We start from the raw sequence: 25,844 nt of genomic DNA, 5'->3' as shown, positions 1-25,844 counted from the left end.
TCCACTAAACATAGTTAAATTTAATTAATAACCAAAAAGTGTATGCAAAACCCCACATTGATTTAAAAATAGTGATTTACAGTTGAACTAAAGTATGCTGGTGCCTACATACATGTAAACAATGTAAGTCAGCAAAGTTTCTATGACTGCAGACTTTACAGAAATTTATAACATACCGCGGTACAGAAAAAAATTTGTCTACTGTCTACAACATACAAAAAAAAAAATAAATCTCACATTAAAGAAAAGAACTGCATTTCTTGATATTCAAAAATGTTATTGTACTATATTTACTTATATCTTTATACAAAATTGATGTTAAAGAAATGTACAAGGATTTAAAGATTACCTTTTTCCTTTAGTCTCAGCAAGAACTTCACAAGGTACTGATAAATAAAAAGACAGTCATTTAGTGTGTTTGATGGGAATACATCATCCCACCTTGATCAAGAATTAGAAGTGTTTCTGATTTTGTGAACTTACTTACAACACAGGGTAAGCTGAACAATGCCAACACAAACATCACATTGAAATTTAGGAACCCATTCAGGAAGTAATAAGAAAATGGTTCCACACCTACAAAATATAATCAATGAATTAGATCAAGGTTTGACATAAGAACTAAGGAGGGGGTAGTAAAGAGAAACAGTCATATAAAAATTGTGCAGTGAAATGTTAAAGGCATTGCACTAAAGTAATTCCAAACAAGATGTGTTTGTGAAACACTGATGCCCCTGGATTACAGCAAAGTGGAACCAGGTCAAAAGTCAATGTTACGGTCACAAGGTCAAAGATTTTGGTGTCAATGGAAAGGTCTTGCCACAAGAAATACACATACCAAATATGAAAGCTCTACCTCTTATGGTGTAAAAGATATGACCAAGGTTAAAGTTTTTTGCCAGAGACAGAAAGGCCAAAGAATATTCGATTCAGGGAGCATAAAAAGATGTTTTAAGACATCATGCACCCAGCAGCATTCTTTTTCTACCATAAAATGGATACTGAATAATCTATATTATATAGAATAAACAAGTATTCAGTGTTTACAATATTATTTACAAACGAATGTCATTTTATTGACCTCTACTTTCTACTTAAAAAGGAAGTAAAGAAATTAGTCAACTCATACAACATTTCATGCAAAGCAAATTATGAACCTCGAATTACTAAGACTTAGCAGTTTATTACTGGGCATTTTTTAGCCCCAAGATTGGGAAAAAACAATAGTGTTTGGCATGGGGAAAGGTACTGTTTATCGGTACCAGTTATACTTGTATAAAGAAAAAAACACTGCCCTGACCATGACCAAATTCACTTCCTTTGACCTGTCATTTTCCTGTAGCTTGGACCTTTCAGTTTACAGTGTGTATCAATTCGAACTTACGACAAAGGTCAAGTTACAAATAGTAGGACAACATACAGCCTGCAATATTCCCAAGCTCCACAGCCATAACAGGAATACAAGCTCATGCAGTTTTCATCTCGATCTCACTTTATCACTCTACATGTATGGGCCTTGCATGAAAAAGGGACCAACATTTAAAGTGAACTTGTCTTAATTTGATGATGATTGATGGCACTCGGGCCAACTACATCTTCAAACTTGGGGCCGTATTTTTTTTCAATTTAAAATACAGCTGGATTGCTATTTAAAAAATGTACACAAAACCAATTCAATAAAACAAAAACGAAATATATTTTGTGATATTGAAGCATTTTATTTTCCTATCCCCTCCCCTTAAAAAAAATCTTCTGCCTTATACACTTTTCAAATTTAGAGTCGAAGAATGAAAAGGAACGAGTGACATATCAATTTACATGAAATTGCATAAGTATAAGATAAAAGAACATGCTTTAAAAAATATTTACATACCCGTCTCCACAATATACCACTTACCATAGAGATTGGGTCCATGTTCTGTGAAAACATTATACAGGACTATGTTTAAAGGGGCGATGACCAGCTTCCCATAGTAATGGAAATCAGTCTGCATGCTTGGCAACTGTAAAAATTTAATATATGCTACAATTTCATAATAAACTGTATGAATTCATTTGTACACAAACAGAACATAATTCAGTGTCATAAGGAATCCCCTTAAACAAAAGTTAAATTTCAAAAATAATTTGTATATTATAAAAGTAAAGAAATGACAATGCTGAAAATATATTATTTGGAATTTTTTTTGCTCTTGATTCTCTTAATGATCACATTACGTTTTATTTTACATGCAAGGATGTTGAAAATTATCCAAAACTGCATAAATAACCAGTGATAGTAGCCTAGCAGCAGTCTTCACGAAAAACTTTGTGAAGCACAGGCCCTTCGGGCCTCCCAGTATAATAATTGTGCAAGCCCGAACAATATTTTACAGGCCCAAAATGTTTTTTTCTAATTTGACCACTTGTCATTTGCAAGGTGCTGCATGTTGATTCTACTCTATAGATACATGCACAGTTCTACTGTAGGAAAATACAGGTCAAGATGATCATAGTTAACTTAAAGAACAACTGACATTAAAAGGATTATCTTATTTTATTTTTCAACTATTAATCTCGCAGATGACATCAGCAGCTCATGTTCTACTTTGTTTTGTATACACCATGTACAAAACATTTTGTTTTCTCCAGAATCAAATCTTAGCCATTGACTACCCTTGGTCCAATGAGGCATAAATTTTCGTTCTTTTCTCCTCGTATGATCTGATGGTTGTTATTGTGAAATACGCTTGGGTGGTTTTGAATTTCCCGGACGAGCCCCCTCCCTATACTTCAGAAAAGGCAGCATGGTTGATCGTTTTTCTATGCGAAATTTGACTACTAAGTCATGACAAAGTCTGAGTCAATCTCACGCTTTATTTGTAATATATACAGAACATATAAGAAAACATTTATAGGCCCGCCGGACTCCTGGGTTCAATATTTTAAGAAGCCCGATCCCAATTTTACTGGCCTCGGCCATCGGGCCACTGGTTAACGTCGAAGACTGTCTAAGCAGTTAGGGTACTTGCTTTGCACATTGAGACTCAGTCTCAATCCTGATGCCATGTCAGTCCTTATAGACATTTAATTTAACATAGGTACCGTACATATAGCAACTGTTCCTCTAGCAAACACCTGGCATTGGAAGTCAGTCATAGGTCATTCAGATATGACCTTCAAAATGGAAGACCTGTTTAGTATAATAAATAACCTACAATAAAGGACTCTCATTGCTACGACCTCGACTGCCACCATAACATATATTGGGTAATTTTGGTGTCAGGAATATTTAAGGGATTTTTCTAGAAAATATAGTTTAAGATATTAGTACTTCATTTTTTGGTGTATTTTCATTTAACAAGTGTATCATTTAATATATAAATTAATAGAAAGTTTGGAACTTTCAATTTTGGTGATTTTCCTCATCTGCCAAAAAAGCCAACAATTCCTGCACACCCGAATATACAGTATATGTCAAAACTTGTGACACCTCATCTACAGCTGGGGGTGCCTCAAACATCGTCACTAGATGAGGGTTTATGATCCGTGCCACTTCTCTACAATGTTGTAGGTGTAGAGAAGCAGAGTCGATCGTAAACCCTTGGCTAGTAAAGATGTGTCTCAGTATGAGTGAAAAATTCTTGAATGTGATGAATACAACAGACACACAGACAGACATTCTAAGATTATCGGACACACATTCTAAGATTATCAGACACACAGACAGACATTCTAAGATTATCGGACACACATTCTAAGATTATCAGACACACAGACAGACATTCTAAGATTATCGGACACACATTCTAAGATTATCAGACACACAGACAGACATTCTAAGATTATCAGACACAAAGACAGACATTCTAAGATTATTGGACACACAGACAGACATTCTAAGATTATCAGACACACAGACAGACATTCTAAGATTATCAGACACACAGACAGACATTCTAAGATTATCAGACATATATTAGAGTCTGATTACAGATGCACACACACAGAGAGAGAGAGAGAGAGAGAGAGAGAGAGAGAGAGAGAGAGAGAGAGAGAGTAGCAAGTCTAAAAAGATTGAGATGTACATATGTTCATTTGTAGAATTAACATTTTACATATATAGGGATGTGTAACGGCCACATGCATACTTTCGATATAATACTAATAATATTTATATTATTATACTTTCATGTAAAATACTCGAACCTGATTGGTCAAGAAGCATTTGAAAAAACATATTGTTACCCTCTGAGAACAAAAAACACGCGCCCCAGGGTGATAGTATCTAGCAATGGGTAACAGTACTTGACAACTGGTGATATTATAAAAAATTATCACATGCGTCAAATTTATGCGCGTACGGTTCGCCGTAGATTGCTAGACGACGTCGTTTGAGCGTTTGTAATAAACGTGAGTACCCGCATTGAAATACGAAATATCGCATGACAGACGTAAGTTTTTCTGCTTTCCAGTTTATATAACATTCAGTATAATAAAACAAATATTGCATGTAGTTGAGGGTAACATTGAAATTTTCACCCCTCGAGAAACCATTGTCAGCCTCGGCTACGCCTCGGTTGACAATGGTTTTCTCGGGGTGAAAATTTTCAATGTTACCCTCAACTACATGCAATATTTATATATTATCAATATATTGGATATATTTAACTCATTCGATACAATACTAACAATATTTATATTGATAATATATTGGATATATTTAACTCATTCGATATAATACTAACAATATTTATATTGATAATATATTGGATATATTTAACTCATTCGTTTTCTACCATTGTACTAGCTGCAGAACTGTAGCTATCTGAGAAAATATTGGGACAAGAGAGCTACAGTTCTGCAGCTACCATTGTTCTGACAATGACAAAATCAACATGCTATTGGTTTACCAGAAACAGGACCAGAGCCATCAAGCACCACTTTATAAAAAATTGTAACTCCTTTTTTCTCAGCAATATATCTCCAGCTATGGGGGCTCTGTAAAAATAAATAAAGGCACATGAAATATATATATATATATATATATATATAAATGATCACATAAAAAATCTCCAAAGTTATTTTTCTGTAACTACAATTTATAGTTATCGAATTGCTGTACATGCATTATCAATACACTGGACCACAGAGTACTCTTTAATAGTAAATTCAAACCCAAGTGATATAATTGCCTGTGCGCTGGACATGATGTATAATATTTCAAAACTAAAGATATTGCTGTCAACATACAGACAACATTCGTAATGCTGTGTTCCTTCATGGAGACATTGAATACTTCTGACATCATCTTATTCAGTTGTGAAACATATCTTTCATTGTACCACTAAAAAAATTTGTTTCCCCTGCATAGTTTGGCTGACAGAGACATTTAAAGCACAATTGTTAAAGGGCATGTTAAATCAGAAGACAGATAAAAGAAATGGTCAGTTTTCTTTGTAAGAAATTTACCCCAGAATTCCTGCAAAGGGCCACCCCAGGATAGCACTGGCAGCTGTGGACAAGATGGCTACCTGTCAAAAAACAAGAAAAGAATTATTGTTACTGAACACAACCTCTCCTTTAATAAAAATTGCACAATGGATTACTGCTAACTAAAAATAATGATAATAAGTAAGTACAGTGTACTGTAGTCTCCATTTTAAAATGATGGGATATGTGAAGAACAGGTTTTTGTGCCATATTGTAAGCAGCACTTTTTCTGAGGCATGAAGTACTTTTCCATTATAGTGAGGGTTAATAATACTGCAGAGGTACTGTAACTTATAGTGAGGGTTAATAATACTGCAGAGGTACTGTAACTTATAGTGAGGGTTAATAATACTGCAGAGGTACTGTAACTTATAGTGAGGGTTAATAATACTGCAGGGGTACTTTAACTGCAGGGCAGGGAGGATATTGGTTGTCTACTATTGTTTTATTTTTCTCCCCATGGGGAGTGGGCCGATCCTGGAGGTACTGCAATACCAGGCCAACCCGTGGCGAGAGCGGAGCAAGCCCCTGACATCTCACCTCTGACCAAAAATCAGTTTAATATCGTTGTCCCCATGTAGGGGACGTATCAGATATTAAGCTGATAAGAACAGATACTACACTTTGATCTTAGCCAAAAGGCCGAGAAGCGATACTGAGTCAGAGTCAGCAATGGTTTAAATATCCCAATGCTATGTACTTTTCTTCATTTTATGTCTATCTGCATAGCATCTGATGATATTAAATTTTTCACCAATCTTGAAACATATTGTATCATTTTTTCAGCTGAATTGGTCAGATTACTATATGTCCTACATTCTTGAAAAAGACCATCACTCATCAGTTTCCAATTATTCTTATTGTTAATGAAATTAAATGTGTTGGCCGTGAAACAACCTACTTTTGCCAATCTGAGTTCTATTTCCTTGATCCTTGGTAGAGGGCGCTGTTTACAATTACTGCTTATATATGCTCTATTTCTCCTGACTCGTATGACTGAAGGGCTTTATCTGATAAAGCTGTTCTAAGCCATGTGTAAACACACACATTGTTAACTCTGCAGGTAGCTAACTATTTCCCTCTTCATGAATAAACCAATTTCTCTGACAAATAATTTTCAAGATCAATAATACTACTTTCACTATGAAAACACCTGTACATGTATTATGTGACCCTAGGACCTATAATGCACACACTACAGACGTCCTTGTTCTGCCTTTTACAGTTTTACATGTACATTGCACCTTAGGCTGCTTTGTAAATCCTCAATATTACAAAATAATGACGATAAGTTTAAGTACATACAGATTTCTCAAAACAAATAAAAAAGAAACCAAATAAAAAACAAGATATATCAAACTGCTGTATTTTTTAATTACAACAAACCCTTTCCTTTTAACTATGCAAGTTTTTATGATTAAATGATCTTTAAAATATCATCTAACATATGTATAGAATTTCCTTCTCAGCTGCTGACAGCATGGATAAAATTGTATGGTAATGGAAGAAATGCAAACCTTTCATAAAAATGACCATGGCTGCTGTAGAGTTGTGAATTATTCATCCATTAAGCAAGCACTACGCAGTACGGACACAGGAGATATTTTGACACAGGAGATATTTCTAATGATTATGTATGCATTTGCTCCAGTTTTAAAGAGTGTGGACATATTCAGATTCATCAAAACATAGACTTTTTTATCTGCATATTGGACATAATGTACAAATATCGCGAAACGGTTTTAGATTAAGATATTTCACAGAAGGTGTTAATCAACATACCAGCTGATTTAATATAATTGCAGGTTCATGACAATGTTTGCTGATATTCCTTTATAATACTGATTATGTGGATCATGGTTTTTGAGCAGACTTTTTATTAAGATTTTTTATTTCTATTCCAATGTAAATTAAACTTTCAAACCTCCTATGTGCATGGTCACACCCTTATACGGTGGGTTATGAACTTAAATATAGGAGATAATTGCATCAATTTGTGCAATGTAGACTTTTGTGGTTCGTAAAATGTGTATTTGTAATCCTTAATCACCTTAAGGATACTGCTTTTAGCCCTAAAGTAGGCCATGGTGTACCAATCAAGTTGAAGTGTGAACTCATTATGTTTTTCTCTGAAAGGGATCCTGAGTGTATTCATAGCGAAAACAATCTGGAAAATTGTTTTACCTACTTTTTACCCCTAAGGTTGCACCAGTCATAGCGCACCAATCCAACAGAAATGCAAACTAAACTAATATTCCTCTGAGAGGAAGCTTGTGACTTTTTTTTTATTGTTTGATTTTTTATTTGACTTTTACATTATATACATATATGTAATTTAACTACACAATAATACCATCAATATTCATACGCAAAAGACATTTTTATAAATATAAAGAAAGAGAAAGAGAGAAAGAAAGAAAGAACACATAAAACAAAGTGGGGCATGGAACACAAACTTAGGGTAAAAAAACAACTTTTTAATACACTAATACAATCATAAATATTTTGCCAGTATCTCTCAAACTCCCTATACCTGCAGTTTTTCAACAACAAAAGTTTTTCAACTGTAATTCTATCAATGATAATTTTTTGGATGCATCTATACTTAATTTGCTTATACATGAGAATTTACTGATATAGATATACAGTGGAGCCTCGTTAACCCGGACACTTTGGTTCCCAGCAAAATAGTCTGGATAAATGAAGCGTCCGGATAATTGAATCGCATATTTTCTATCTTTGCATAAGTAGCCAATACGTGCCTACTTTATTGATGCATAGTGAATTAAACACATTCTATCATTGGATTTAACCATTTGCATTAGTAAATAAATTATGATAATGTTAACATTTACATGTATTTCAAAGCACTAAAATTTAATGTACGTGTTCAGTGTATTTGCCTGTGTTTACATTGTACATGCATATGATCCCTACATATAAATATACAAAACTGTGTACCCTATGCACTAAAACAAATAATGAAGCACTTTATGTAACTATAAGTAAATAAATCATTAGTAACTAACATAATCATTTACACTTCAAACATTTCATCACACTTTTACTTCTTAAAGAGGCTAGTAATTTCCATCTGTCACGATTCACGGGTTCGGCGGTCTGTTAAAACAATCTTCATCATCCAAAGTTGATATAAGGATTTCGTGATTATGATGTCAGTTGACAACATTCTTTAACCAAAATTCAATCTGCCAGAGTTCATATTCCTTATTCTATAATTAACCAAGACAATATCGGGAGAACAAAATCATTTAAGCTTGTAATATCAAGACCTACTACTGCTTTGATCTAGTCACGCGCACCTATTATTTTCATGATGCGATAATAACGGAACAAAACTCGGGTGAAACTAACATTACAGGTACATACAGACTTTAATTGTCATTTTCCTTAAAATGGCAATTTTCTCATTTCTACCCAGAGTTTAAAAATTTGAAAGCAATAAAGCTCTACAACATCGTAACAAGAATCAATCGTACACAGGTACATTCTACATGCGTGACATTCTAAACGTTAAAAACTTATACTACATATACATGTGCATGAACATACATGTATATTTCACGCCAATCAACAGTATAAAATCCAGAATCTAGAAGTATAATCTACACTCTTTAGATTTGAATAAGCCGATATGAATTTACGAATCAGTACAACTGATATGTGTAGCAGTTAAAAAATTATCATTACGGCATGATGTTTAATTCATTAATACTATTAGAGTATTGATCAAGACTACAAAAATAATATGCTACAGATTTATTTAAAAAATTCAACACTACACGCAATAAAACTCTTATGTGCGAAAATTGGCAATACAATATCTCGATCGGCACGTGCTATCTACCTGACATATCATCACACACCACCTAATTATAGGGAGTTGTTGACAGGGTACCGGTAATCGCTTCAATTAGACAGTTTGGCGTGTTTTAAATTGTCCGACACAGACCTTCCCTAAACAAAATTACCGTCCGGATTAACGGTACAATTTTCAATGCATTATAACATTTTGTAGTAAAAAGTGACCGTCCGGATCCGGAAGGCGAATTTCCAGATTAAAGATGCAAAATAATGTATAAAAATTCCGTTCCCTGGAAAAATCGTCCGGAAAGTGAAGCGTCCGGATTAATGGCGTCCGGATTACCGAGGCTCCACTGTATTGCTTTATCATCAGAATTATCAAATTTTCCACCTTCTGTATATTCTTATTAGCAAATTTTCCAGAAAGAATTGCTTGTCTATCAAAACTAATATGCCTGTCCAGTTTTTCGCAAAGCCATTCTTCAATTCCATACCAGATCTCTTTCACACATGGACATTCTACAAATATGTGATCAATAGTTTCAAAATCCCTCTTGCAAAATGTGCAAATTGGGGAATCAACAATTCTAAGTTTATGTAAATAATAGTTGCATGGAAATATTCTGTGTAAGAACCATTGCAATTTAGATTCTTGAGTTGTTTTAAAAGGAAGTTCAAATATATTTTTCCATTCTAGCTCTGAAAAACCTTCTTCTGTTTCTTCCCATTTTGATATAGATTCAATTTTGGTTGCTTTGTGGCTTATCAATTGCTTATACATATCTTTACAACCTTTTTTATCTTTGAAATATATTGAGATAGTAGAGGGAATAATAGGCAAAAGTGGTTTTGTAGTTCTTGTATTGTCTTGTATAAGAACTTGTCTTTGTTGGATTGCTTTCTTTAGTCCTGCATTTTCTACAAAATTCATTTTACCTTTCAAAACATTTTGTACATAACCAAAGCTGTACAAGTTACTATTTTCATCAAGAAGATCATAAATAAATATAATCCCTAAATCATGCAGACTTTTAAACAATACTGATCTTCCACCAATAGTCATATTTGGATTATAACAAATATGTTCACAATAAAAATCTGAGTTGATTTTATCTTTTGCAGAGTTTATATTTGACCAGCTCTGAAACACATATATCCAAAAACTGTTGGTTATTTTTACCCTTAAATTATTGATAAAATCTATTCCAAATACCCATATCTTTTCTATACAAGTCATTCGTTCTTCCCCCAGTAGTTTTGTCCATTTTGCATTTGAATGTAGAATACATCAAATCCATGTTGCTTGTGACTTAATTTCAAGGCAATATCGGTATCTGTGATGAAAACAAGATTTTTCTACTAAATAACCTCAAGAAACAATAGGCATCCTCTGCTTGGCATAAGGTGTATGTGTACCAAGTTTGATGGTCCTAGCCCCAACTGTTCGATCTGTATCCTGTCTACAATGTTTTCCTACTAAGTGATACTACGACCTTGACCTTTGAAGAACAAAAGGCGTCCTCCAATTGGCATGAGGAGTAAGTACACCAAGTTTGACGGTCCTAGCCTCAATAGTTTGGTCTGTATTCTGCATACAAGGTTTTCTCATGAACTGATACTACAACCTTGACCTCTAACCTTGAAAAACAATAAGCATCTTCCTCTCATCATGGTGATTAAATGTACTAAGTTGCAAGATCCTTGTTCCAATATCTGTATTCTGCGTACAAGGTTTTCCTTGTAACTGAAAATACGACCTTGACCTTTGACTGGACCTTGAAAAACAATATAAAACATCTTCCTCTCATCATGGTGATCAAATGAACCAAGTTGTAAGATCCTGAAACTTACAGTTTATTTTGTATTTTGCCTACAAGGTCCGGACATACAGATGGAGGACGCCATACTATAATACGTCCCGTCTTTGACGGCCATATAAAAATGTGAAAAGTTAACAGATGATGCGATTTTTATCAGAAAAGCTTACTTGAGCTCTCAGTCATGTAAGATAATAATTAAGGTTAAGAGTTTAAATTAGTTACATTTCATGCAAAGGCCACTCATTCCTTTTATTAAACTTGTTTATTTTATGAATTTCTATGTCATTGTCATCTTGGAAAGTAGTTTTGATAACACATTTGATAATTATTAAGGTCAAAGAATACAATGAAGGTATAGTCATTAAAAAACCCATGAAGCAGGCCTTATTTTGTGACACACATGTATTCTGGCAATTCAACCTAATTCTTATCATTCACTTCCAAATTAATTTCACAGATCTAGCAAAATTGCAACATCTTTTTTCTGACTATACACACTTCCAAATATAGAAAATGCTGTTAAGTTATAATGTTAAACCGGCTTTTGATAATAGTCATAGTTGCCAACCTCCAACATGTAAAAAGAGGGTCATGACCCTCTTTGGAAAGCAAAACATATGGTCATAATGCGAAACGGCATTTACAACATAATTATTAGGATTACATGTGTTATAGGTGTTTATATTTCAAAAATATTTACAACAGAAATGTGTGTTTTGTGTACTATTTTATTGAAGAGAAGCATTGTAACTGATAGTGACATATTTTGAATTTTTCAAGACTGATGGAGATGAACAATATACAATTTCTAGACGTTCCATCCCATTATCAATCCGTTAATTAGTCGATTCGTCCCCTTGTTAATATGTCCCCTAGTCGATCCAGCCCAGAAAAAATAATTACATGTACTACGTTTTTTAAACTATCTTTCCAAGTGTTATTTACAGTACTGAATTGGTTTAATTCATCTGCGAATTTCCTCTGACATCTTCTGACATCTGGTAGTGATCCTTTAATATATGCTATCTGGTATTTATGGCTTGATTGCAGATTAACGTAACATATTTCGTGATGAACGAAACCATTAAGCAACGACCTATGAATACAGTGGTAAACCTGTGTTGCGTGTACGATGCTGCCACATTTTGCACCTTTCACACTCTAATGTTTGCTGCCGGGGTCGAACCTAACGGTGACAGTACTGGCATGGAAACTCCATTGTCAGAATGGCAGGCCGATGATGGTGTTGATGGTGTAGATTTAAAATGCAGACTGCCCAGTAGGGGCCCTGCTACACTAGGCCATTTTGAAGATTGGCTTATACATGTATATCCTTGGTTTCAAAAAGTAGATCAAAAATATTCCTAAGCTCTGAGCAATTCTTTGAACTCCTGGAGTTTTTTCTTCAAAAAAACTTCTAATAGTTAGGTTACTGTAAGCTCTTATTAATGATCAAAGATTGCACAACAATGCAGTTATAAAAACTCTAAGTGTTTTCACTGAGGCGTTTTCACAATGATTAATGGGCTTACCTTTTCATAACCATTTGTACTGATTATTGCACTTCAAACAAAAATTATAAAGCCTCATCTTGCGAAGATGATAAAGCCGAAGGGTTGTATTTAGCCCTAAATAATTTTGTTTACATACACGTACCTAACAATATGCATGCAAAAACATCCCTTTTTTCTTTTAAAGTAATCAATCATTTATTATATCTTTAATAAAAAAAAATTGGAGGGGCCGAATTGACTAAGCAAAATGGGCCGAATTGACCAGGGGACGGACCATCTAAGGACGGATCGACTAGGGGCGGACCGACCGTGGGACGGATCGATCAGATCATTTTAAGCTCCAGACCCAGTAGACAAGTGTGAGTTAAAGAATGCATAATAAGCTGCACGATGTCCTCAATAACTTTATTTTTTACCCATGAAAAGTCGTTTTCCCAGATTTATTGGTAGGAACATAAGTATCAATCTTTTTGTTTTTGTTGGCGTGTCTGCTGGCCCTGATAAGGATCTCTTCCTGATGGAAGCCATTCTACATGAAGGAGTTTAATCCATGATTTGTCAAAAAACTCACAGATAATTGTTAACACCTGCTTTGATAACTTATCTGTAATGTACATGGCCATGGCATTGTTTACTAGATCCAAGCTTGTGTTGCAAACTGGAAATTACATGCGCGAACTATTTTACAAAACCAAACCCAGAAATCGGGTGAAAGGTATGACCCGCTGGGTCATAAAAAAAATAATCGGGTTACGGGTCGAAAAATCAGGTGTAACCCAACAAAATCGGGTTAGTTGGCAACTACAATTTATAGTATGTCACTTAATGATACAAAATGTTGCTGTAAAATGTTTCTTTTTTCATCATTTTGTTTTCTATAAAGGTGGTGCACTAAGAGCACAATCTCTAATGGAATATTCATCCCTCCCACACAGTAAATTAAAGTGCTCCATTTATATAAGAATCCAGGTGTCACCTATAATACATGTATGTGATCATCCAGACAGAGACACACAGACAGACAGACGGACAGTGGACAATCCTTCATGATCCTTATAATTCTACCATGCTTTGCAAGCAACACTAAAAGCTTCCTGTTCAAATATAAACATTTAAAAAGATTCACTTGAAAATGTAAGGATACAAATCAATAGTTTAGTTTTGATGTTACATTATGAGACAAGGATCATGATGATAAAGTATAATGCGTATTCAGATATTTACATGTATGTCCCCTATTAAAAGTTATATTTATTTCATCTGTGTTTTTAAAATGGGAAACTTTTTATGAAGTTCATTGCTAATTAGACTATCAGATATGAAATGTTCTTAGAGATGAGTGTCCTGGTGACTCTAGAAAACAATAACCTTTTACAACACGGTCATCGTTTAGTCATCAAGACTATATTCATATGAAGTTTTATCATGAAAGCTCAAATAATGCATTTTCACACAATGATAAAACTTCATATCATTTGGAAACTATTTCTAAACATATGTCACCTTTGACCTTTTGGGCTAAATAAATAAACAGGGGTCATCATCAGATCACAGAGACTCTTTTTGTGTCATTTCATTGCTTAAGTTCAAACAGTATCCGAGATTAACATCCAGAAACTGACATCTCACAGACAGACGAACAGCTAGCCCCTTAATACCAGTTAACGGTGAAAGCAGAAGACAAATATGTCTTACCTGAAGATGTTCCTGGAACCAGGCCCCCATTGACAGCAGAGTCATGTACATACAAAAACTACTGGGGAGAAAGGCAGTGGACGAAATAAACATTCCAGGACTGATCAACAAGACAGCAAGAGTTATCCTTCCTGTGTTGGCTCCAAATTGTTTACACACACCTCTAAAAAAGTACAAAAACCACTTTTTCACAAATCTCAGTGATGAAAAATTTAAATTTAACAAAATTTCTATACTTAATAGTTATAATGTCTTCTGATTGGACAATACTAACACTTTGATACATGTGCACTTACACAAGAAAAAAGTACCCTGACAGAGAATGTGCAAGAGTCACACACCACGAGTGATGTATCTAATAATGCAATTCCACATTGTTCATTTTTCTCATGTAACAAACATCTCCCATCTACTATAAATACAAATGTATTTTATAGCATAAGTGTGCCAATTGATACTTTTTCTTTTTGTATCAAAAAACCATTTCAAATTTGTCTTTAAATTAAAATGACATATTTCTCTAATAATTATACAGGATAGCAGATTATAAGACTCTCTTATGAGTAACCATGAAATATAAGGTGATTCCACCCGAGGGTTGCAAAAAAGCTGTGAAACCCGAGGCTTTGCCGAGGGTTTTAGCGCATTTTTGCAACCCCGAGGGTGGAATCACCATAATATTTCATGGCAACTCATAAGAGAGTATTTTTCTCTCATATTTCTAGAACTTTTCCATTTTCCTTGTGCCTAGTGACGCCATTTTGAGAATTTTCCAATTAAATAATTTTTCACTGTACATTAAAAATAACACCAGAATCGAATTCTACGACCTTCATTTTGGCAACTACGTTGCTGACAAAAATCGGACGACGAGGGTATAAGTGAATTGTATTAGAGTTATTCCTCTTTGAATAAGTACACAATAAATCAATAATCAGGGTGATGCGTGACGTCACTCGGCAGTCCACCAGTGCGAAACATTTTGACAGACCTAATCAGAATCTGAATCCGCAACTGCACGCTTTCTTTTTAAAGGAGCATTGATATTGATATTAATAGAGCAATTATTTGATGATGAGTGTGTGACGAGAGATTCCAAGTGGTTTTTGTTGGTGGATATGGACATGGATCTGTAGACTTTCGTTTTCCACGCGTGAAAGGACTCGAGTCTCATGGACATCGAAGGCACTTATTTCACCTGAGACACGGACAGTAGACGTTGACAGAGTGAATGTGGAGGTAGGCCTAGAAGTAATAGACCGTGTGGGCTGGGTTTCTGTGAACTGGCATAATGCACCGAATGACATAGATGTACTCGACAGCATTTTCGATATGAGGAATTTGTGATTGTTGTTGAGTGTGCGGTAGTTGTTCAAGGAATGTGTATTTTTGTGTCCGGTCACATACATTTTGTACACCTGGAGATTATCAGGGACATTACAATCTGTCATTTTTTGTACAAGAGCTTTACGAAGTTGTAGGCTAGTTTATTATTACGTCACGGGATATGTAAGATAAATGTCACGTGATATGAAAGATAGAAATATCTTTCTTTCATAGAATATCTGTATCTTACATACGTAGATATGAGAGAAAAATGTATTACTATTATTATGAGAAATGTATAATTTTTAAAGACAAATTGAAATGTTCTTTGATATATATATATATATATATATATATATATATATATATATATATATCAAATAAATAATACAGTGTTCATTATGGAAACAGAATAATTACTTACTTGTAAAAATAAACCTCACAGGAAGCACATGCAAAAGCAAATACACAGCGTAGAATGTAGAACAGCATGATCTGAAATAGACAGGAAAAGCGCATTACTGCATCAGTTATTGTCAACATACATGCACAGTATACTTGTATAATAAAAAGAGAATTAAAAAATGTGGAGCAATGAAAGTTTTGTCACCATACAGAAAGAATTTATAGCATCTGAACACATAAGGAACATGTGTTGTACCTCTGAAAAGATGCTTATCAATGCTATCCAGAAAAAATAACATTAATCAATCTAGATCTCCATTACTAGTGGAATATATATATATATATATATATATATATATATATATATATATATATATATATTATATATATATATATATATATATATATATATATAGTAGCTACATCTACCCACCATCAGTGTCTTGATCATATATACATGTACATGTACCAGGGATATCTTTTCAGTAATTTACTGGGGTAGTTGTGAGGGAAATCTTTTCAGTAATTTACTGGGGTAGTTGTGAGGGATATCTTTTCAGTAATTTACTAGGGTAGTTGTGAGGGATATCTTTTCAGTAATTTACTGGGGTAGTTGTGAGGGATATCAGTTCAGTAATTTACTGGGGTAGTTGTGAGGGATATCAGTTTATTAATTTACTGGGGTAGTTGTGATGGAAATCTTTTCAGTAATTTACTGGGGTAGTTGTGAGTGATATCTTTTTAATAATTTACTAGGGTAGTTGTGAGGGATATCTTTTCAGTAATTTACTGGGGTAGTTATGAGGGATATATTTTCAGGAATTTACTGGGGTAGTTGTGAGGGATATCAGTTCAGTAATTTACTGGGGTAGTTGTGAGGGATATCTTTTCAGTAATTTACTGGGGTAGTTGTGAAGGATATCTTTTCAGTAATTTACTGGGGTAGTTGTGAGTGATATCTTTTCAGTAATTTACTAGGGTAGTTGTGAGGGATATCAGTTCAGTAATTTACTGGGGTAGTTGTGAGGGATATCAGTTCAGTAATTTACTGGGGTAGTTGTGAGTGATATCTTTTCAGTAATTTACTGGGGTAGTTGTGAGTGATATCTTTTCAGTAATTTACTGGGGTAGTTGTGAGGGATATAGATAGATTTAAATACCAGAATACACAATGAAGTTGTTGTCATCATAGGGATATGATGGTCATCAGAACTATAGCAATTTACGCTATAATGTAGATGTAAGGGTGTCATCAATTTTTTCTCCAGTGCTGGTGACCACCATATCCCCTTTGATAACAACATAAATGCTCTTCATTGTCTGAATATGTCGTTTGCCCTGTATAGAAAATACATCTTTTTTTCTTCTATAACATTCATTAATATAGAATTTCAGAACCATATCAATCTAATTAAAATCAGATCCTATGAACCGCTCATCTACTATCGCTACACCTATGTGTAGGAATAGTAGATGAGCAGATCATAGGATCTAATTTTAATTAGATTGAGTAACACATATATAGTACTCCTTTTCATAAGTTTTTTTTTTATCTACCCTGCATTTGACAACATTTTCACTGTGTAAAGTATTACATATATTCACAATAGAAACGTAAATTACAGAATAAATATCATAAATTTCCTGTAGAAGATCTCAGATGGTTACATAACTTTTCGCTAAATCATGAGTTACATGTAACATGAATTATGTACCTTGTTTGTGCTAAATAATGACTTGTAGAGGGAGATTGGTAAGGCATGGATCCAGAGATAGGCATAGGAGCGGACTGCATACATAGGGGAATATTCCCAGGTCTGGTAACCTTTACCAAACATCAGAAAGTGCATCTGCAACAAGATTATATTTTTGTACAAACTTAGCACTGATTAAAAATTTCAGAACAATATTCCACAATTAAAATTAAATAAGATAAAAATGTAATCAGTGTGGAATTACTGACAATTATAGATCAATACACTTGTTGAGAAAAATACTATACGATTATCCAATAGCTAGTATCGGCTTCTGTATAGATATATGTACCTTTAACAAATTCTTCATACAGAAGTGTATTCTATCTAAATCAGTTTATCTAAGACAATAAAGATAGATCTACGGTAGGTAATTTTTAAAAATATATTTTGATATCTCTCTCTCTCTCTCTCGGTCGGTCTCTCTCTCTCTCTCAATCTCTCTCTCTCTCTCTCTCTCTATCTCATTACTTCTAACAGTAACTTATCGGAAGAATCGGATCACGTCAAGTTGACAGGCATGGATCATCAGATCACATGAGACGTGAAGTGTTGAGTTTGATCTGATGATCCGCACCTCTCAACGAAACGTGATCCAACTCTTCCAATCGAGTTACTGTAGTAATGATAAATTTATCATCTACCCCCTTACGCATCTTTAAATCCACATTTATAAGATAACAAATGCAATCCAAATTATCCAAAACACAGATATACAGTGAAAATTATATTTTGTGTATGCAGTCTTTTTTTGTGACAGGTTGATATTTTCCACAAAAAACGTGTTGATGTATTGTGACGGCATCAGTTTCAGAGGATACTGATATGGAATCAGAAAACCAGTGTGGTGATCCAGAAAACCGGATCACACTGTGAAATCCACAGTATCGTAATGACGAAACATTGATGGGTATATAATAAATATTAAAACATTGTTGTGACGTCAGTTCTTTGTCTTGACAGTACTTTATTTTTCATTTTTCATACTGTACTAAACATAATCCAGTATTATTAAGAGCAGGCCAATATTATGAGAAATACTGTTTTAGATAGAACAATGTTTTAAGTAAGATACAAGACTCCGATGGTCTATTATGTCAGATATGGGACTGATCACTCGCTGCTACACGGCTCGCGCCAGTCCCGTATCTGACATAATAGACCATCTTCGTCTTGTATCCCTTACATAATATACACTGGACACTAACCGGTTCCCAGTAGTTGTAGGTTTCATCACAATCTCCGACAATATTCCACACTGCTGCACACAGTCTGGCAGAGAGGAGGATCTTAAAGGCAGTATATCCCTTTGGTGTCCATGGAAACTCATAATTGGTCTCCTCACTGCAAAAATAAAGTGTAATATCAGTATTCAATGCAGAGAGCTAAAATGTATCCTGTGTCCTTCAAACACACTCTACATATTTATCAAAGCATATGAAATTAATAAGGATATGTCTTATTGGCAAACAGATGATAAAACAATACCACATAAATGATAAAACAATACCACATAAATGATAAAACAATACCACATAAATGATAAAACAATACCACATAAATGATAAAACAATACCACATAAATGATAAAACAATACCACATAAATGATAAAACAATACCACATAAATGATAAAACAATACCACATAAATGATAAAACAATACCACATAAATGATAAAACAACACATAAATGATAAAACAATACCACATAAATGATAAAACAATACCACATAAATGATAAAACAACACATAAATGATAAAACAATACCACATAAATGATAAAACAACACATAAATGATAAAACAACACATAAATGATAAAACAATACCACATAAATGATAAAACAACACATAAATGATAAAACAATACCACATAAATGATAAAACAATACCACATAAATGATAAAACAATACCACATAAATGATAAAACAATACCACATAAATGATAAAACAATACCACATAAATGATAAAACAACACATAAATGATAAAACAATACCACATAAATGATAAAACAATACCACATAAATGATAAAACAACACATAAATGATAAAACAATACCACATAAATGATAAAACAACACATAAATGATAAAACAACACATAAATGATAAAACAATACCACATAAATGATAAAACAACACATAAATGATAAAACAATACCACATAAATGATAAAACAATACCACATAAATGATAAAACAATACCACATAAATGATAAAACAACACATAAATGATAAAACAATACCACATAAATGATAAAACAATACCACATAAATGATAAAACAATACCACATAAATGATAAAACAATACCACATAAATGATAAAACAACACATAAATGATAAAACAATACCACATAAATGATAAAACAATACCACATAAATGATAAAACAATACCACATAAATGATAAAACAATACCACATAAATGATAAAACAATACCACATAAATGATAAAACAATACCACATAAATGATAAAACAACACATAAATGATAAAACAATACCACATAAATGATAAAACAATACCACATAAATGATAAAACAATACCACATAAATGATAAAACAATACCACATAAATGATAAAACAATACCACATAAATGATAAAACAATACCACATAAATGATAAAACAACACATAAATGATAAAACAACACATAAATGATAAAACAACACATAAATGATAAAACAATACCACATAAATGATAAAACAATACCACATAAATGATAAAACAACACATAAATGATAAAACAATACCACATAAATGATAAAACAATACCACATAAATGATAAAACAATACCACATAAATGATAAAACAACACATAAATGATAAAACAATACCACATAAATGATAAAACAACACATAAATGATAAAACAACACATAAATGATAAAACAACACATAAATGATAAAACAACACATAAATGATAAAACAATAACACATAAATGATAAAACAACACATAAATGATAAAACAATACCACATAAATGATAAAACAATACCACATAAATGATAAAACAATACCACATAAATGATAAAACAATACCACATAAATGATAAAACAACACATAAATGATAAAACAACACATAAATGATAAAACAACACATAAATGATAAAACAATACCACATAAATGATAAAACAACACATAAATGATAAAACAATACCACATAAATGATAAAACAATACCACATAAATGATAAAACAATACCACATAAATGATAAAACAATACCACATAAATGATAAAACAACACATAAATGATAAAACAATACCACATAAATGATAAAACAATACCACATAAATGATAAAACAACACATAAATGATAAAACAATACCACATAAATGATAAAACAACACATAAATGATAAAACAACACATAAATGATAAAACAATACCACATAAATGATAAAACAACACATAAATGATAAAACAATACCACATAAATGATAAAACAATACCACATAAATGATAAAACAATACCACATAAATGATAAAACAACACATAAATGATAAAACAATACCACATAAATGATAAAACAATACCACATAAATGATAAAACAATACCACATAAATGATAAAACAACACATAAATGATAAAACAATACCACATAAATGATAAAACAATACCACATAAATGATAAAACAATACCACATAAATGATAAAACAATACCACATAAATGATAAAACAATACCACATAAATGATAAAACAATACCACATAAATGATAAAACAATACCACATAAATGATAAAACAATACCACATAAATGATAAAACAACACATAAATGATAAAACAATACCACATAAATGATAAAACAATACCACATAAATGATAAAACAATACCACATAAATGATAAAACAATACCACATAAATGATAAAACAATACCACATAAATGATAAAACAACACATAAATGATAAAACAACACATAAATGATAAAACAACACATAAATGATAAAACAATACCACATAAATGATAAAACAATACCACATAAATGATAAAACAACACATAAATGATAAAACAATACCACATAAATGATAAAACAATACCACATAAATGATAAAACAATACCACATAAATGATAAAACAACACATAAATGATAAAACAATACCACATAAATGATAAAACAACACATAAATGATAAAACAACACATAAATGATAAAACAACACATAAATGATAAAACAACACATAAATGATAAAACAATAACACATAAATGATAAAACAACACATAAATGATAAAACAATACCACATAAATGATAAAACAATACCACATAAATGATAAAACAATACCACATAAATGATAAAACAATACCACATAAATGATAAAACAACACATAAATGATAAAACAACACATAAATGATAAAACAACACATAAATGATAAAACAATACCACATAAATGATAAAACAACACATAAATGATAAAACAATACCACATAAATGATAAAACAATACCACATAAATGATAAAACAATACCACATAAATGATAAAACAATACCACATAAATGATAAAACAACACATAAATGATAAAACAATACCACATAAATGATAAAACAATACCACATAAATGATAAAACAATACCACATAAATGATAAAACAATACCACATAAATGATAAAACAATACCACATAAATGATAAAACAATACCACATAAATGATAAAACAATACCACATAAATGATAAAACAATACCACATAAATGATAAAACAATACCACATAAATGATAAAACAACACATAAATGATAAAACAATACCACATAAATGATAAAACAATACCACATAAATGATAAAACAATACCACATAAATGATAAAACAATACCACATAAATGATAAAACAATACCACATAAATGATAAAACAATACCACATAAATGATAAAACAACACATAAATGATAAAACAACACATAAATGATAAAACAACACATAAATGATAAAACAATACCACATAAATGATAAAACAATACCACATAAATGATAAAACAACACATAAATGATAAAACAATACCACATAAATGATAAAACAATACCACATAAATGATAAAACAATACCACATAAATGATAAAACAACACATAAATGATAAAACAATACCACATAAATGATAAAACAACACATAAATGATAAAACAACACATAAATGATAAAACAACACATAAATGATAAAACAACACATAAATGATAAAACAATAACACATAAATGATAAAACAACACATAAATGATAAAACAATACCACATAAATGATAAAACAACACATAAATGATAAAACAACACATAAATGCGATCTTCACCTCTCAGAATTGTGTGTTTATTTATATTTGTTTTCTTCTGACACAAAATTTTGTAAAGTGTGTTGTTTTTCACAAATTTGAAGAGAAAAAGAAAACATCCTTATAAAAAGTGACTGATAGGGCTGTTTGTAAAGCAATATAAAAATTAAACAAGAAAATTCATCACAAAATAATTTAACCTTTAACCCTGTAAACAATCATGATATTTCTTGTTTGTTAATTCACAAAATTTCTGGAAAGTATTATCGATAATCTTATCCCGGTAGAATGATTCAATGTCATAACTATAGCTACATGTACATGTCAATATACCTATGTTCAGTGGATATACATGACACATTCTTTATGTATTTGATCCGCCTCAGCAAGACTTGGTGACAGTGTCTAGCGATTGACTTATTGATGGCACTGTGTTATAGGTAACTTATTTATAGCACTATGTTATAGGTAACTTATTGATGACATTATGTTATAGGTAACTTATTTATAGCACTATGTTATAGGTAACTTATTGATGACATTATGTTATAGGTAACTTATTAATGACACTATGTTATAGGTAACTTATTGATGACACTGTGTTATAGGTAACTTATTGATGACACTATGGTATAGGTAACTTATTGATGACATTATGTTATAGGTAACTTATTAATGACATTATGTTATAGGTAACATATTGATGGCACTATGTTATAGGTAACTTATTGATGACACTATGTTATAGGTAACTTATTGATGACATTATGTTATAGGTAACTTATTTATAGCACTGTGCAATAGGTAACTTATTGATGACATTATGTTATAGGTAACTTATTGATGGCACTATGTTATAGGTAACTTATTGATGACACTATGGTATAGGTAACTTATTGATGGCACTATGTTATAGGTAACTTATTGATGACACTGTTATAGGTAACTTATTGATGACACTATGTTATAGGTAACTTATTGATGACACTATATCATAGGTAACTTATTGATGGCACTATGTTATAAGTAACTTATTGATGACACTGTGTTATAGGTAACTTATTGATGACACTATGTTATAGGTAACTTATTGATGACATTATGTTATAGGTAACTTATTGATGACACTATATCATAGGTAACTTATTGATGGCACTATGTTATAAGTAACTTATTGATGACACTGTGTTATAGGTAACTTATTAATGACATTATGTTATAGATAACTTATTAATGACACTATGTTATAGGTAACTTATTGATGACACTATGTTATAGGTAACTTATTGATGACACTATGTTATAGGTAACTTATTGATGACACTATATCATAGGTAACTTATTGATGACACTATGTTATAAGTAACTTATTGATGACATTATGTTATAGGTAACTTATTGATTGACACTATGTTATAGGTAACTTATTGATGACACTGTGTTATAGGTAACTTATTGATTGACACTATGTTATAGGTAACTTATTGATGACACTGTGTTATAGGTAACTTATTGATGACACTGTGTTATAGGTAACTTATTGATGACACTATATCATAGGTAACTTATTGATGACATTATGTTATAGGTAACTTATTTATAGCACTATGTTATAGGTAACTTATTAATGACACTATGTTATAGGTAACTTATTGATTGACACTATGTTATAGGTAACTTATTGATTGACACTATGTTATAGGTAACTTATTGATTGACACTATGTTATAGGTAACTTATTGATTGACACTATGTTATAGGTAACTTATTGATTGACACTATGTTATAGGTAACTTATTGATTGACACTATGTTATAGGTAACTTATTGATTGACACTATGTTATAGGTAACTTATTGATTGACACTATGTTATAGGTAACTTATTGATTGACACTATGTTATAGGTAACTTATTGATGACACTGTGTTATAGGTAACTTATTAATGACACTATGTTATAGGTAACTTATTGATGACACTATGTTATAGGTAACTTATTGATGACACTATGTTATAGGTAACTTATTGATTGACACTATGTTATAGGTAACTTATTGATTGACACTATGTTATAGGTAACTTATTGATTGACACTATGTTATAGGTAACTTATTGATTGACACTATGTTATAGGTAACTTATTGATTGACACTATGTTATAGGTAACTTATTGATTGACACTATGTTATAGGTAACTTATTGATTGACACTATGTTATAGGTAACTTATTGATTGACACTATGTTATAGGTAACTTATTAATGACACTATGTTATAGGTAACTTATTGATGACACTATGTTATAGGTAACTTATTGATGACACTATGTTATAGGTAACTTATTGATTGACACTATGTTATAGGTAACTTATTGATTGACACTATGTTATAGGTAACTTATTGATTGACACTATGTTATAGGTAACTTATTGATGACACTGTGTTATAGGTAACTTATTGATGACATTATTGATGGGACTGTTATAGGTAACTTATTGATGACACTATGTTATAGGTAACTTATTTATAGCACTATGTTATAGGTAACTTATTGATGACACTATGTTATAGGTAACGTATTAATGACATTAAGTTATAGGTAACTTAGTGATCAAGAGGAAGAACGAAGCCTGGCCCAGTTATTGAAGAAACTGTAGAAAGATCCAAATGTCCTGGCTGTTTATTATGGACGAGTCACACAGAAAACTTTGGTGACCAGAGAATTCTGGTGTGATGTCCTAAAGAAGAAAACTT

General features: G+C 31.9%; 1 protein-coding gene and 1 non-coding gene across 2 annotated transcripts in view; both read right to left on the bottom strand.

Moving 5' to 3' along the window:
* LOC130050363 (alpha-1,2-mannosyltransferase ALG9-like) overlaps positions 1-25,844 on the bottom strand; it is a 39,812-nt gene that overhangs the window by 13,124 nt on the left and 844 nt on the right. The window contains exons 2-10 of the mRNA XM_056150236.1: positions 19,020-19,155; positions 17,773-17,907; positions 16,077-16,147; positions 14,327-14,489; positions 5,452-5,513; positions 4,893-4,980; positions 1,898-2,003; positions 488-576; positions 350-386 (exon numbers count right to left, since the gene is read on the bottom strand). Of these exons, the coding sequence (XP_056006211.1) occupies positions 350-386; positions 488-576; positions 1,898-2,003; positions 4,893-4,980; positions 5,452-5,513; positions 14,327-14,489; positions 16,077-16,147; positions 17,773-17,907; positions 19,020-19,155 (887 nt within the window). The remainder of the gene's footprint in view (positions 1-349; positions 387-487; positions 577-1,897; positions 2,004-4,892; positions 4,981-5,451; positions 5,514-14,326; positions 14,490-16,076; positions 16,148-17,772; positions 17,908-19,019; positions 19,156-25,844) is intronic.
* LOC130050621 (U2 spliceosomal RNA) lies at positions 5,934-6,126 on the bottom strand. Its single transcript, XR_008798936.1, has one exon. It is a non-coding gene; the product is annotated as a U2 spliceosomal RNA (small nuclear RNA).

Source organism: Ostrea edulis, chromosome 9 (assembly GCF_947568905.1).
Source record: "Ostrea edulis chromosome 9, xbOstEdul1.1, whole genome shotgun sequence".
In the NCBI taxonomy this organism is placed as follows: Eukaryota; Metazoa; Mollusca; class Bivalvia; order Ostreida; family Ostreidae; genus Ostrea; species Ostrea edulis.
The sequence above is the reverse complement of the archived record's forward strand: the minus strand, read 5'-3'. Positions and strand labels throughout refer to the sequence as shown.